The sequence below is a fragment of the Schistocerca americana genome, chromosome 1 (genome assembly GCF_021461395.2).
Source record: "Schistocerca americana isolate TAMUIC-IGC-003095 chromosome 1, iqSchAmer2.1, whole genome shotgun sequence".
Classification (NCBI taxonomy): Eukaryota; Metazoa; Arthropoda; class Insecta; order Orthoptera; family Acrididae; genus Schistocerca; species Schistocerca americana.
This window is the reverse complement of record NC_060119.1, coordinates 835,241,358-835,256,070: the sequence shown is the minus strand read 5'-3', so window position 1 is coordinate 835,256,070 and position 14,713 is coordinate 835,241,358. Positions and strand designations below refer to the sequence as shown.

The following is a 14,713-nucleotide window of genomic DNA, read 5'->3' as shown; positions in this document are numbered from 1 at the left end:
GTGATTGTTCTGGGTACTGATTTCTCAGGATCTATGCACCCAAATTGTGTGAAAATGTAATCACATGTCAGTTCTAGTATAATATATTTGTCCAATGAATACCTGCTTATGATCTGCATTTCTTCTCGGTGTAGCGATTTTAATGGCCAGTAGTGTAGATTTATCACCATTGATGTTAATATTTGCTTTTGATTTTAGTACTTTCTTCACTATAAGTTCCAAAAAATCAAAGAATATTTCTACAGCTTCATTTGTAGATCAATAAGGATTACAACTATCATATTATAGTCTGTCAGCTTTACACAACTTAGCTAATTGAGAGCGAAGTGGCTTATATCAACTTTTGTCTATATCAGAAAAAAATTAGACCACCACCATTTCTTAGTTTCACACACATAACGTTTGCAATGACATGGCCATAAGGAAAATCAAAATGTCTATTTCAGTTTTAGTCAACCAGTGTTTTGATACAGAAACTACATCAATATTCTTCAGAATGAGATTTTCACTCTGCAGCGGAGTGTGCGCTGATATGAAACTTCCTGGCAGATTAAAACTGTGTGCCGAACCGAGAATCCGAGTTCGAGTCTCAGTCCGGCAACCAGTTTTAATTTGTCAGGAAGTTTCATCGATATTCTTATTTCTACAATAATAGTCTAATTCAAGTAGTTTATTTCTAACAATGCATAAATTGATTTGCAACATTGTAAGTGCCTTATCTATGTATTGAGATAACTGAAGTAGTAATAGATAGCAACTCATAGTATAATTGAAGTACTGAGTCAACAATCGGCACATAAACAAGACTGAGACTGGATTTATCTGAAAGCTAGCAACATACTCTGTCTTGTTTATGTGCCTACTGACAATTATGATGAGAGTTGCTATCTGGACATGCCCATTGCCTTTGTATTTCACTGATGACATTACAAATGTTTCACAGTATCACTGTACAGGTACTCTTATTTTTATTTTTTTATTTAATTTTTTTTTTTTATTTGGCTTCTGAAGATGCATAGGTTAATTTTAGATTTAGTATGGTACAAGAGAGAGAGAGAGAGAGAGAGAGAGAGAGAGAGAGAAAGCATGCCTGTGTGTGTCTTTAAATTGAGATTTAATGAAATATTCAATGGACACTACAACTGTGTACCTGTATTTACAGACTATATCAGTTGAGGGACTCTCTTGGATGATCAGTGTTTTCCCTGAGTATGTTATCAAGAGTCATTTATCACACGAGTACATGATGCACAGTTACAATCTTGGGGGCACTGGAGTTCATGGGGTGATCTGTGCTGAGAAATTTCTCATCTACTCCAACTCCCTGTGTACCCTTCAGTTTATTAAACAAATGTACCCAGCAGACAAATATATCCAGGACTCCCTTTTCCACCTGCAAAGGCTGGGAAAGGAATGTGTCACTCTGCTGGATTCCTGTAACAATTGTTACATTTTCTTGATGAACAGTGTGCACTTTAGAGTATTGAGAATTTTTGTGTTTGGGTTTTCACACTTGTAATTCCTTTCACTTTTTTTCCTAGTTTCTTTTGTGCTATAGCAATTATTTGTTCTTTCTCCAAGTGATGAACATTATCTGCAGCAGATTTTGAGCCAACACTTATCGACCTGCCCAACATCTTGTTCTTGCCACGGACGCCTCTCAATACGGGGTTGGTGCAGCCCTTGCGCACTGTTTTTCTGGCGGTTTGGAGATGAGGAAACAAAAAAAGGAACAGCAGGGAGCAGGGAATGAGAGAAAAGGAGGAGGCAGAAAGCTAAGGGGAGGGGAAGTACATAGAGTTGAGTGAGGGATTGAAGAAGAAACATTAATTGAAAGTTTACTGCAACATTCAGTGCGCGTGGAAGGGTATTACACATACAGTATTCTGACCACTAGCTAATGTCCTGAATCCCAACACATTCCAATTAATTATCACAGCACAACCGGGTTTGTTTGCTTTACAAACTTATTATTTGACATGTATAAATGTTAAAGAACAGAGTAGATGTTATAACGTCAAGTTGAACAAATATATTTCTAGGACTACACAATACATGTAAGTCACAGATCAAATAAATAAGTAAGAAGTGTGCACACTGGAACAGTCAAATCAGAACTGAGTCCAAGTCTAGTGGCTGCTGCCTCACTGGCCGCTTAGGTGGCGCGGCTGCTGCATGGCTGGCATGTAGAGGACGCGCGTAACTGCGCGGCGGCATTTTGAAAGATCGGCGAGTCACAACACTTTTCCCCCCTTTGAATTTTTTGCACTGGTCTTGATGGAGGTGGCCTGTAGATTGCTAATGTCCATAGGTTTTGTTTGACTGGCCGTAAAGTCTCGAGGAGGAGGCTTCGCGTACAGACAGAAGTGTCCCTGATGATAATGGATTGAGATGACAGGAGACATGGGGGTCGAATCTGCTGGGGCCCTGTGCCCCAATCTGCCCGTTGCAGCAAGTCCGGTTCTTATAACAGGAGACATGTGCGATGCGTCGGCATCCGTAGGAGAAGGAGGCGAGTAGAGTTGCTCCGACAGATGATGGTCATCTGGTTCCTGCATGGGCACATCTCCTGGTGGCATCAGTTCTTGTGCTGGCACCGAGATGGCGGTGAGAGGGCTGCATTGTGAGAAATGAGAGATTCCAAGATCCTGAGTGTCAGGTAGAGCCGAAGGTGGCGTAGCAGCATTCGGAACAGGCGTAGCCAGCACACGAGGCCAAAGCTGGTCCGAATGACGCACTGCAACACCCGTGTCCGTCTGGATTTCATACAGGTGTCGGCCACGGTGTCGTAAGTTGTGGCCAGGACTCCATTTTGGCCGTCAGCCATATCCTTGTACCCACCAAGCGAAGGCACCCGCAGCCGTGAGGTGGAAGGCCGCAGAAGATGAAGTAGCGTGCAGGGCTGTCGGCCATGTAAGAGCTCAGCTGGGCTGTGATCGTCCATGGGGGTGAAACGGTAAGAAGCCAGAAATTGGAGAAGTGCATCATCAGCAGCAGACGAAGTCAGGAGTTTCCTCATCTGAGCCTGAAAGGTGCGGACCAGTCGTTCAGCCTCACCGTTTGACTGTGGATGGAACGGAGGGGCCGTGACATGCATGATACCGTGACAGGCACAAAAATCTGCAAAATCGGAAGAGGCAAATTTCGGACCATTATCAGTAACAAGAGTAGAGGGAAGGCCTTCCAAAGAGAAAATGCGAGCTAGAGCATTGGTGGTTGCCACGGTGGTAGGCGACGTGCAATGGACAATGAAAGGAAAGTTAGAGTAGGCGTCAATAACGAGAAGCCAATAAGTACCTAAAAAAGGTCCCGCGAAGTCAGTATGAATACGCTCCCAGGGCTTCTTAGGCGAAGGCCACGGTGACAAAGATGACTTCGGGGCGGTGGCCTGTGACGCACAAGGGCTGCAGGAAGCGACCATGTGTGTGACTTCAGAGTCGATGCCGGGCCAGTACACACGACAGCGCGTCAGAGATTTTGTGCAAGAGACACCCCAGTGTCCTTGGTGAAGGAGGCGCAAGATCAAAGCATGCAAAGACGCAGGTACCACAACACGCGGCGAAGCATTGTCAGTGGAAAGGAGGATAACACCATCCCTAGCCGCGAGGCGGTAATGCAAAGCGTAGTTGTTCCAAAATGGATCAGAAGTCTTAGCGGACGGACGATCTGGCCAACCCTTCTGAATGCAGTGTAAGACCCGGGAGAGGGTAGGATCAGAACCCGTAGCAGCTGCCAGCTGGTCCCCGGTGATGAGGAACCCATCCACAACCCGTTGCTCGGCAACATCTAGGTGGAAACACAAAAGTTCGTCCCTATCGAATGCCAGATCAGGACCCATCAGAAGGCGAGACAGTGCATCAGCATTCACATGTTGAGCTGTCGGCCGGAAATGAATCTCATAATTGAAACGAGACAAGTAAAGAGCCCAACGCTGGAGGCGGTGTGCAGCCTTGTCGGGAAGTGACGTTGATGGATGAAACAAGGAAACAAGTGGTTTGTGGCCCGTGACAAGATGAAATTTGGATCCATAGAGAAAAACACCAAACTTATGAAGAGCATAAATAATGGCCAAAGCTTCTTTTTCAATTTGAGAATACTTTTGTTGGGCATCCGTGAGCGTTTTTGAGGCATACGCAATGGGTTGTTCAGAACCGTCAGAAAAACGGTGCGCAAGGACTGCACCAACCCCGTATTGAGAGGCATTTGTGGCAAGAACAAGATGTTGGCCAGGCCTGTTCCAGCATAGTCTTCAATTTCTGGAAAGCTGCATTGCACAATGCGAACCAGTGAAAGGGCACGTTTTTATGCAACAGGCGATGCAACGGCTGAGCTACCAAAGCAGCAGACAGTAAAAGCCTGTGATAGTATGCTATTTTTCCCAAGAAGGCCTGCAGTTCCTTAACAGATGTAGGGCGAGGAAGGGCATCGATTGCAGCGACAGTTTGCTGAAGCGGACGAATACCAACCCGAGCGAGTTGAAACCCCAAGCACGTGACAGATGCCTGAAAAAATTTTGATTTCTGAAGGTTACACTTAAGACCGGCAGTCTGTAAGACATGAAAAAGTGTGCGGAGATTCTGAAGATGTTCTTCAGTGGTGGAGCCAGTGACAACAATGTCGTCCATGTAATTTATACACCCAGGGACAGGGAGCAGTAATTGTTCCAAGAATCACTGAAAAAGAGCAGGGGCGCTGGCAACCCCGAATGGCCCCCCCATGAACCATGGACCTTGCCGTTGGTGGGGAGGCTTGCGTGCCTCAGCGATATAGATAGCCGTACCGTAGGTACAACCACAACGGAGGGGTATCTGTTGAGAGGCCAGACAAACGTGTGGTTCCTGAAGAGGGGCAGCAGCCTTTTCAGTAGTTGCAAGGGCAACAGTCTGGATGATTGACTGATCTGGCCTTGTAACAATAACCAAAACGGCCTTGCTGTGCTGGTACTGCGAACGGCTGAAAGCAAGGGGAAACTACGGCTGTAATTTTTCCCGAGGGCATGCAGCTTTACTGTATGATTAAATGATGATGGCGTCCTCTTGGGTAAAATATTCCGGAGGTAAAATAGTCCCCCATTCGGATCTCCGGGAGGGGACTACTCAAGAGGATGTCGTTATCAGGAGAAAGAAAACTGGCGTTCTACGGGTTGGAGCGTGGAATGTCAGGTCCCTTAATCGGGCAGGTAGATTAGAAAATTTGAAAAGGGAAATGGATAGGTTAAAGTTAGATATAGTGGGAATTAGTGAAGTTCGGTGGCAGGAGGAACAAGACTTCTGGTCAGGTGACTACAGGGTTATAAACACAAAGTCAAATAGGGTTAATGCAGGAGTAGGTTTAATAATGAATAGGAAAATAGGAACGCGGGTAAGCTACTACAAACAGCTTAGTGAACGCATTATTGTGGCCAAGATAGATACGAAGCCCACACCTACTACACTAGTACAAGTTTATATGCCAACTAGCTCCGCAGATGACGAAGAAATTGAAGATATGTATGATGAAATAAAAGAAATTATTCAGGTAGTGAAGGGAGACGAAAATTTAATAGTCATGGGTGACTGGAATTCGAGTGTAGGAAAAGAGAGAGAAGGAAACGTAGTAGGTGAATATGGATTGGGGCTAAGAAATGAAAGAGGAAGCCGCCTGGTAGAATTTTGCACAGAGCACAACTTAATCATAGCTAACACTTGGTTTAAGAATCATGATAGAAGGTTGTATACATGGAAGAACCCTGGAGATACTAAAAGGTATCAGATAGATTATATAGTGGTAAGACAGAGATTTAGGAACCAGGTTTTAAATTGTAAGACATTTCCAGGGGCAGATGCGGACTCTGACCATAATCTATTGGTTATGACCTGTAGATTAAAACTGAAGAAACTGCAAAAAGGTGGGAATTTAAGGAGATGGGACCTGGATAAACTGAAAGAACCAGAGGTTGTACAGAGTTTCAGGGAGAGCATAAGGGAACAATTGACAGGAATGGCGGAAAGAAATACAGTAGAAGAAGAATGGGTAGCTTTGAGGGATGAAGTAGTGAAGGCAGCAGAGGATCATGTAGGTAAAAAGACAAGGGCTAGTAGAAATCCTTGGGTAACAGAAGAAATATTTAATTGATGAAAGGAGAAAATATAAAAATGCAGTAAATGAAGCAGGCAAAAAGGAATACAAACGTCTCATAAATGAGATCGACAGGAAGTGCAAAATGGCTAAGCAGGGATGGCTAGAGGACAAATGTAAGGATGTAGAGGCTTACCTCACTAGAGGTAAGATAGATACTGCCTACAGGAAAATTAAAGAGACCTTTGGAGATAAGAGAACCACTTGTATGAACATCAAGAGCTCAGATGGAAACCCAGTTCTTAGCAAAGAAGGGAAAGCGTGATAGGACTGATTCGGTTGTTTTTGACAATGATAAAAGGCAACACGAGAGGACAGAACTGAGCACATTTCAGCAAAGGACAAAGACGCAGGATCTTTCAAGGGAGCCAATTGTGACAACAACTGATACATTTGAGGTGAAATCCATGAAAGGAACAGGGACTTACATATTTGTTCATCCACAACATGAAATGCCAAGAAGTGCTGTCGAAGACGTTTTTCGTAATCTGACCAGTCTTCCGCCGTCTCGCCGTAAGGAGGAAAATGATGAATAGACAATGACGAAAGACGCATTTGATGCCGCGATGAAATCACAAATCGCCGCTGTGAGAAGCGTTTGCTGTTCAATGAGACCTTGCAATAGTTGCTCTAAAGTAGCCATGGAAATCTGTGGGTCAACGATGAAAAAGAAAAATTCACTACCTCATCGCCAATTGTTATAATGTCAAGGTGAACAAATATATTTCTAGGATGACACAATAAATGTAAGTCACAGATCAAATAAACAAGTAAGACATGTGCACACTGGAACAGTCAAATCAGCGCTGAGTCCAAGTCTAGCGGCCGCTGCCTCGCTGGCCACTTAGGTGGCGTGGCTGCTGCATGGATGGCAGACAGCGTCGCATGTAGAGGATGCGCGTAACTGTGCGGCGGTACTTTGAAATATTGGCGAGTCACAACGGTAGATACAACAGCCAATGTGTTTATCACTTAAAACACAACAAAATTTAGAAGAAAACAATTATAGGTGCAAAACAAAGCAAACAAAAAATATATTGAATGAAAGTGGACAAGGATGGACAAATCTCAAATTGAGTGTACAAGTAGTTACCTGTAACACCAGTGGAGATATGGAAAGTTCTGTCACATTTTGCTACTGACTGCTTGCATAACTAAAACCGAAGTTCATGTTGTTATACTAATATTTTGACCACAAATCCAGTTTAAAAACTCAAAACATTTGTTGAAAACAGAATTTTATTTCTCATAAAAAAATAACATGTCACAGGGTTTGTTTTTACAGTACTATAAATACATCATACAGTAGTACTTACATAAAATTCACTTACATATTTACAATATAAAAAATACAATAATCACACAGCCAGCCTTAGCATAACACAGGAAATTCATTTCCTGAAACTCATGCCAGTAAAAAGACTTATGCACCACTTTTTGCTGTAATCTTCATTAAAATGTTTCACCATCATCACAGTCAGCAGTGTCATGGCCAAATACTGAAAAATAAATACCCATATAATCAATTTTAGAAAAAATATGCGTTGTATTACACTGATATTTGCTACAAAAACGAAATCAATTTTATGTATTAAGTACATAAATGCTTACAATTTAACAAGATAAAAGGTGAAACCAGTCAGTAATTATGAAAAGAGATGCAATAGCACATGTGATGCCCCTAATGTAAAAACCTAAATTGTGTTATAATTTTATAGTGTTTATAGTGGGTGATTATTTAACCTGTAAAAAAGACTGTAGATTAACAAATAAAAATACAAGAAAATAAATCTGTATTAAGTGTATTTATCACACCAATACTGAAAGCAAATTAAGACAATGATATAAGAGAGTTTTACCAAACAACTCCACCAAATAAATTACCTTCACATATTTCACAGTACGGTCGATCAGTTTTATTGGCCTTGGGAATACGTGGCGATTGCTTCACACTGGGAGGTGGTGAATCTGATGCTTGCCTAGGGCAGTCTTCAGTGTCATGCTTATCAAATTCCTCACAGATATCACAGTACAATCGTGGTGGAATTGCTCTTGGTGTTACACCATTCCTGAAAAATAAATAACATAAGTTTTAGAGTGAAAATAATAATGTACCGATTCAGAAATAAATGACAGAACTGCTTTCACAAAGTTAAAAATTGAGTTTGCCACATTATGAAGTTAAGATACATGCAACGGATATTGTGCAACTCTACTCTCAACTGCAATGGTCTTTAGTTAATGTGTAGTGCTTCTCTTTTCACTTGTTATATTTATAACTTGCTCAGAAAACTTCAGTCAATACGAAATGCCTTTTAAAATGAGAAATGGCAGTCTCAACAGACCATAAGTCAAGGTGAGATTTTGCTTTGCTCTTACATTAAATACTATTAATAAAACAGAAAGGAAAATACTGCACTTTCCTGCAAAAGGCCAAGGCCACAGATCTGAGGTCTGGCCTGGCACATAATTTTAATCTGCCAGGAAGTTTCAAATTGTTGCTCCCTCTGCTGCAGAGTGAACTTATTTTTAAGTAAATGATTCTCCACCAAGTACAAATAACGGTAGCTATAAGAGACCTTGAAGTATCTGTGTGAGACCCAAATAAAAACCTTTCAATTATAATTATAATTATTGACCACCAGACTCATTCCTGAAGTAACTGGAAATTTTACCATACAATGGTGTTCTCCAAACATACATTCTCAGAAATTTCTTCCTCAAATTAAGATATATGTTTGAGATTAGTAGACTCCTCTTGGCCAGGAATGCCCTTTTTGACTGTGCTAGGCTGCTTTTGATGTCCTCCTTGCACCATCCATAATGAGTTATTTTGGTGCCTAGGTAGTAGAATTCCTTAACTTCATATACTTTGTAACCATCAATTCTGATGTTAAGTTTCTCACTGTTCTCATTTCTACTATTTCTCATTACTTTTGTCTTTCTTCAATTTACTCGCAATTCATATTCTGCAATCATTAGACTGTTTATTCCATTCAGCACATCCTGTAATTCTTCTTCACTTTCACTCAGGATAGCAATATCGTCGGTGAATCACATCATTGATATCCATTCACCACGCCTGAACCTTTCTTTTATTTCCATCATTGCTTCTTTGATGAACAGATTTAACAGTAGGGGCAAAAGACTACAGCCCTGTCTTACACCCTTTTTAATCTGAGCATTCATTCTTGGTTGTCCACTCTAATTATTCTCTCTTGGCTCTTGTGCATATTGTATATTACCCATCTCTCCCTACAGCCTACCCCTAATTTTGAACATCGAGCACAATTATACATTGTTGAATGCTTTTTCCCGGTCAACAAATCCTATGAACTTGTCTTGATTTTTCTTTAGTCTTGCTTCCATTATCAACCACAATGTCAGGATTGCTGTATATTAGTCTTGTAAGTAACTTTGATGCATGAGCTGTTAAGCTGATTGGGCAATAATTTTCGCACTTGTCAGCTCTCGCAGTCTTTGGAATTGTGTGGGTGATATTTTTCTGAAAAATCAGATGGTATGTCGTCAGACTCATACATTTTACACACCAATGTGAATAGTCACTTTGTTGTCACTCCCCTCCCCCAAATTGATTTTAGAAATTCTCAGGGAATGTTACCTATCCCTTCTGCCTTATTTGATCTTAAGTACTCCAAGGCTCTCTTAAATTATGATTCTAATACTGGACCCCCTATCTCTTCTAAATCAACTCTTGTTTCATCAGACAAATCTTTTCCCTCTTAGAGCCCTTCGATGTTCTCTTTCCACCTATCCGCTCTCACCTCTGTATTTAACAGTGGAATTCTCATTGCATTCTTAATATTACCGCCCTTTCTTTTAATTTCACCGAAGGTTGTTTTGTCATTCCTACATGCTGAGTCAGTCCTTCCAACAATCATTTATTTTTCGATTTCTTCACATTTGTCATGCAGCCATTTCATCTTAGCTTCCCTGAATTTCCTACTTATTTCATACTTTAGCAACCTGTATTTCTGCACTCCTGAATTTCCCTGAACATTTTTGTGCTTCCTTCATTCATTGATCTACTGAAGTATTTCTTCTGTTACTCATGGTTTCTTCGCAGTTACCTTCTTTGTACTTATGTTTCTCTTTCCAGTTTCTGTGCTACCCCTTTTTTGAAGGTGTCCATTCTTCTTCAGCTGTACTGCCTACTGAGCTATTTCTTATCTATAGCCTTAGAGAACTTCAAGCATATCTCGTCATTCCTTAGTACTTCAATATCCCACTTCCTTGGGTGCTGATTCTTCTTGACTAGTTTCCTAAACTACAGCCTATTCTACATCACAAGTACATTGTGATGTGAGTCTATATCTGCTCCTGGATATACCTTACAATCTAGTATCTGCATTCAGAGTATCTGTCTGACCATGATGTTATGTAACTTAAATCTTCCCAAATCATCTGGCCTTTTCCAAGTATACCTCCTCCTCCTGTGATTTTTGGACAGAGTATTCACTATTATTAGCTGAAATTTATTACATAACTCAATTAGTCTTTCTCCTCTCTCATTACTTGTCCCAAGCCCATATTGTCCTGTAACCTTTTCTTCTACCCCTTCCCCTACGACTGCATTCCAGTCCCCAATGACTATTAGATTTTCATCTCCTTTTACTTACTGTATTATCCATTCAATATTCTCATATACTTTCTCTTTCTCTTCATCTTCAGCTCGTGACATCGGTATGTATGCCTGAACTATCACTGTCGGTGTTGGTTCGCTGTTGATTCTGGTAAGAAGAACTCTTATCGCTAAACTGTTCACAGTAACACACTCTCTGCCCTACCTTCTTATTCATTATGAATCCTACTCCTGTTATATCATTTTCTGCTGCTGCTGATGCTACCCTATACTCAACTAACCAGAAATCCTTGTCTTCTTCCCGTTTCCCTTCACTGACCCTTGCTAAATCTAGATTGAGCCTTTGCATTTCCATTTTCAGATTTTTTAGCTTTCCTACCACCCTCAAGCTTCTGACATTTCATGCCCCAACTTGTAGATCACTATCTTTTCTCCTTGTCACCTCCCCCTTGGCAGTTCCCTCCCAGAGATCTGAATGGGGGGCTATGTGGAGACACGTCATGTGTCTTTAATGTAATGATTTCCATTGCGTTCTGCACCCTCATGACATTGGTCATTGCTGATTCTTCCATCTTTAGGGGCAATTTCCCATCCCAAGGACAAGAGAGTGCCCTGAACCTCTGTTCACTCCTCCACCCTCTTTGACAAGGCCATTGGCAAAATGAGGGTCACTTCTATGCTGGAAGTCTTCAGCCACCAATGCACCAATCAGAATTTGGCAAAATATCCCTCAGCAGGACATCCAACAACTCTATCAATCAATGCCAAGTCAAATAACTGATGGCATAAGGGACAAAGGTGAACCAGAATGTTACTGGTTTGCTCAACTGGTGAAGCTCTTTCTCTTGAATAAATCAGTCAATTTTTCTGAAATTGACATCTTTTTTTCTGTACATGTGCATGATGTCTACTGATTTTGAGTGTATACAGGATTTAATGACAACAAGCAGACCTGATCTCTTTGAGGCTGGCGAGATGGTGTAAAACAAAGCATAAGGCTATATGTAGAGGGATGCTAAGTGAAATGCATTTGGCTGTCAAGAGGGCAATGTGAGAAACCTTCAATGACTACCACAGCAGGATATTATCAAGAGATCTCACACAAAGCCTGAAGAAATTCTGGTCACTTGTAAAGGCTTTTTAAGTGACCCCAAAGTCAAGTATTCAGATACTCATGGATGATACAAGACTCAAACTGAGGGTAGCAAAGCAAACTCAGTAATGCTTAACTCCATTTTCAAATGTACCTTTTATGAAGGAAAACCCAGGAGTATGTCCTCAATTTAATTCTTGTAGTACTGCCAAGATGAGTGAATTAGTTATTAGCATCAGCGGTATTGAGATACAGCTGAGATCGTTACAACTGAACAAAGCCCTAGGGTCTTATGGAATCCCTGTCAAATTGTATACCAAATCTGCTGCTGAGTTAGCCCCTCTTTTACCCATAGTACATCAATATCCCTCACACAAAAAACACTACCCACTGTTGGAAGGTGACAGAGCTCAAAACCATGTACGAAAGGGGCACCAGAAGTGAATCACAAAACTACTATCCAATATCTGTGACATCCATTTGCTGTAGAATTTTAGAACGTATTCTGAGCTCAAATGTAATGAGGTATCTTGAACAGAATGAATTCCTCCATGTCAGCCAGCATGAATTCCAAAAGCAACAATCATGTGAAATCCAGTTCACAGTTCTCTCATTAAAGCATCCTGAAAGCCATGCATCAAGGCAGTCACACAGATAGTGTTTCTTGACTTTCAAAAGGCATCTGATTCAGTAACACACATACACCCATTATCAAAAGTATGATCCCATGGCGTATTGAGCAATATTTGTGACTATACTGAGGACTTCTTGGTGGAAAGGAAACAGCATGTTATCTTGGATGGAGAGTCATTGACAGATGTAGAAGTGAATTCAGGTGTTGTCCAGGGAAGTGTGTCACGACCCTTGTTTATGTTATATACAATGATCCTGCTAACAATATTAATAGTACCTAAGACTTTTTGCTGATGATGCAATTATCTATACATAAGCACTGCACAATGGAAAATCCAGGATGAAATGTAACAATATTATGAGAAGAAAAGTTGCTACTCACAATATAGTGGAGATACTGAGTCACACACACACATACACACACACACACACACACACACACACACACACACACACACACACACACACATGACTGGAGTCTTGGGCAACTGAGAACACAATTGTGAGTCTTTTTGTTGTGTCTGTCTGCAACTCAGCATCTCTGCTATATGGTGAGTAGCAACCTTCCTTCTCGTAATATTGTAAGCACTGCACAAATATTCAGTCAAAGATGGAAAAGATTTGAAAGTGGTGCGAAGATTGAAACTCGTTTTAAGTGTTCAGATATATAAAATTTTGCACGTTACAAAATTAAGAAACGTACTAGTTCTATGACTATGATGATAAGAGCTACTATTGACACACATACAAACACGTGGGAGTAACAATTTGTAGGGATGTAGAATGGGACAATCACATAGGGTCAACCATATGAAGACTGCAGTTCACTGGTCGAGTACTAGAGAAATGTAGTAAATCTACATAGGTGCCTGCATACAAAACACTCATACGACCCATCCTAGAATGTCATTCAAGTGTGTGGGACTCATACTGCACAGAAGTAGCAGCGGATATTGCATGTGTGCAAAGAAGGGCAGCATAAATGGTCCTAGATTTGTTTGACCCATGAGAGAGTGTTGTGGAGATAGTGAAAAAATTAATGTGGTGGACACTCGTAGACACACACAAACTATCTCATGAAAACCTACTTATAACATTTCTAGAACCAAACTTAAGTGGTGACTCTAGGAATATATGACAACTCCCTATGTATCACTCCCATGGAGATTGTGAAAACAAGCTTGGACTAATTACAGCATGCACAGTGGTATTTAAGCAATCATTCTTAAAATGCTCCATAAGTGAATGGAATAGGGGAAAAGCCTCAATAATGGGTATAATGTGATGTATCCTCTCCCATGCACTTCACAGGGTTTGTAGAGTATAGATGTAGCTGAACCAGTTCATGATTTTTTTTTTTTTTTTTTTTTTGATAGGTAGGAAAAAAATAAACAGAAAAATACACTTCTGACAGAGTAAATAGATTTTTCAAAACCAAGCTTCTGATGTGTCTGAAATGAAAAGTTAACTTATCAGAGTGTATTATCAGTTTTGACAGTGTGGCATAGAATTTTAATGTGGAAAAAAATTTGAAAACTTAATGTTGCTTAGTGAGTAATAGAGAAATGCAGGTTGCAAATTTCTATGAGAGACAGGAAAACAAACAAATGGTTCATTGGAAAACATAATTATGACTGTAATGAAAATGAAATGAGGTGGGGGGACATGGAGCCACACTACTTGTAGCAGTTATTACCCCTTATTAACTGATTAACTAAATAGGATTAGCTACAGAATGTTCCTGCCATGACACATTACTGCATCAGACATACCAACAGCGCAAATTGTTCTTTACTGATTGTTGACCAACTCTTAACAAGATGGTCTAGGAAACTTTTTACAATTTCCCTAACTCAACAGGAGGACGTTTGCTTACCTTGTGTCTCATAAATTTGTCTCATTGTTCTCACTGTCATTCTTCTTCACCAGTCAGACATTCTAACATGCATGTAATCAACTGTGAATGATGGAACGGAAAGTGGGAACAGTAAAGTCGTCGAACATAAAAGGATGCCAGTCTAACAGCAATATTTTAATCTACATTCATGGAGTGTAATGTTCACTTACCAAGCTCTATTGCAAGTTCACAAAAATCTCCATGTGACTCTAATTCCCATAGGAGACTGCATACATGTGAGATCACATATAAATATTTTCCAAGGTCAAATATATCCATTCACAGTAAATATGAGATGTTTGTGTGAAAATTAGTTCTACACTGCTTGCGTACTAGTTGAAGACTGTGTGGTGAGCTAGATTCAATGTTT

General features: G+C 40.6%; 1 protein-coding gene across 6 annotated transcripts in view; it reads right to left on the bottom strand.

Annotated features, from left to right (window-relative positions):
• Nucleotides 1-7,338: 7,338 nt before the first annotated feature.
• The window catches only part of LOC124613104 (CAP-Gly domain-containing linker protein 1), a 551,251-nt gene continuing 543,876 nt past the window's right edge, over nt 7,339-14,713 (bottom strand). For all 6 annotated transcript variants that reach the window (XM_047141701.1, XM_047141712.1, XM_047141722.1 and 3 more), the window contains 2 exons: nt 8,002-8,186; nt 7,339-7,616 (listed from right to left, as the gene is read on the bottom strand). In XM_047141701.1, the coding sequence (XP_046997657.1) occupies nt 7,570-7,616; nt 8,002-8,186 (232 nt within the window). In that variant the 3' untranslated portion in view covers nt 7,339-7,569. The remainder of the gene's footprint in view (nt 7,617-8,001; nt 8,187-14,713) is intronic.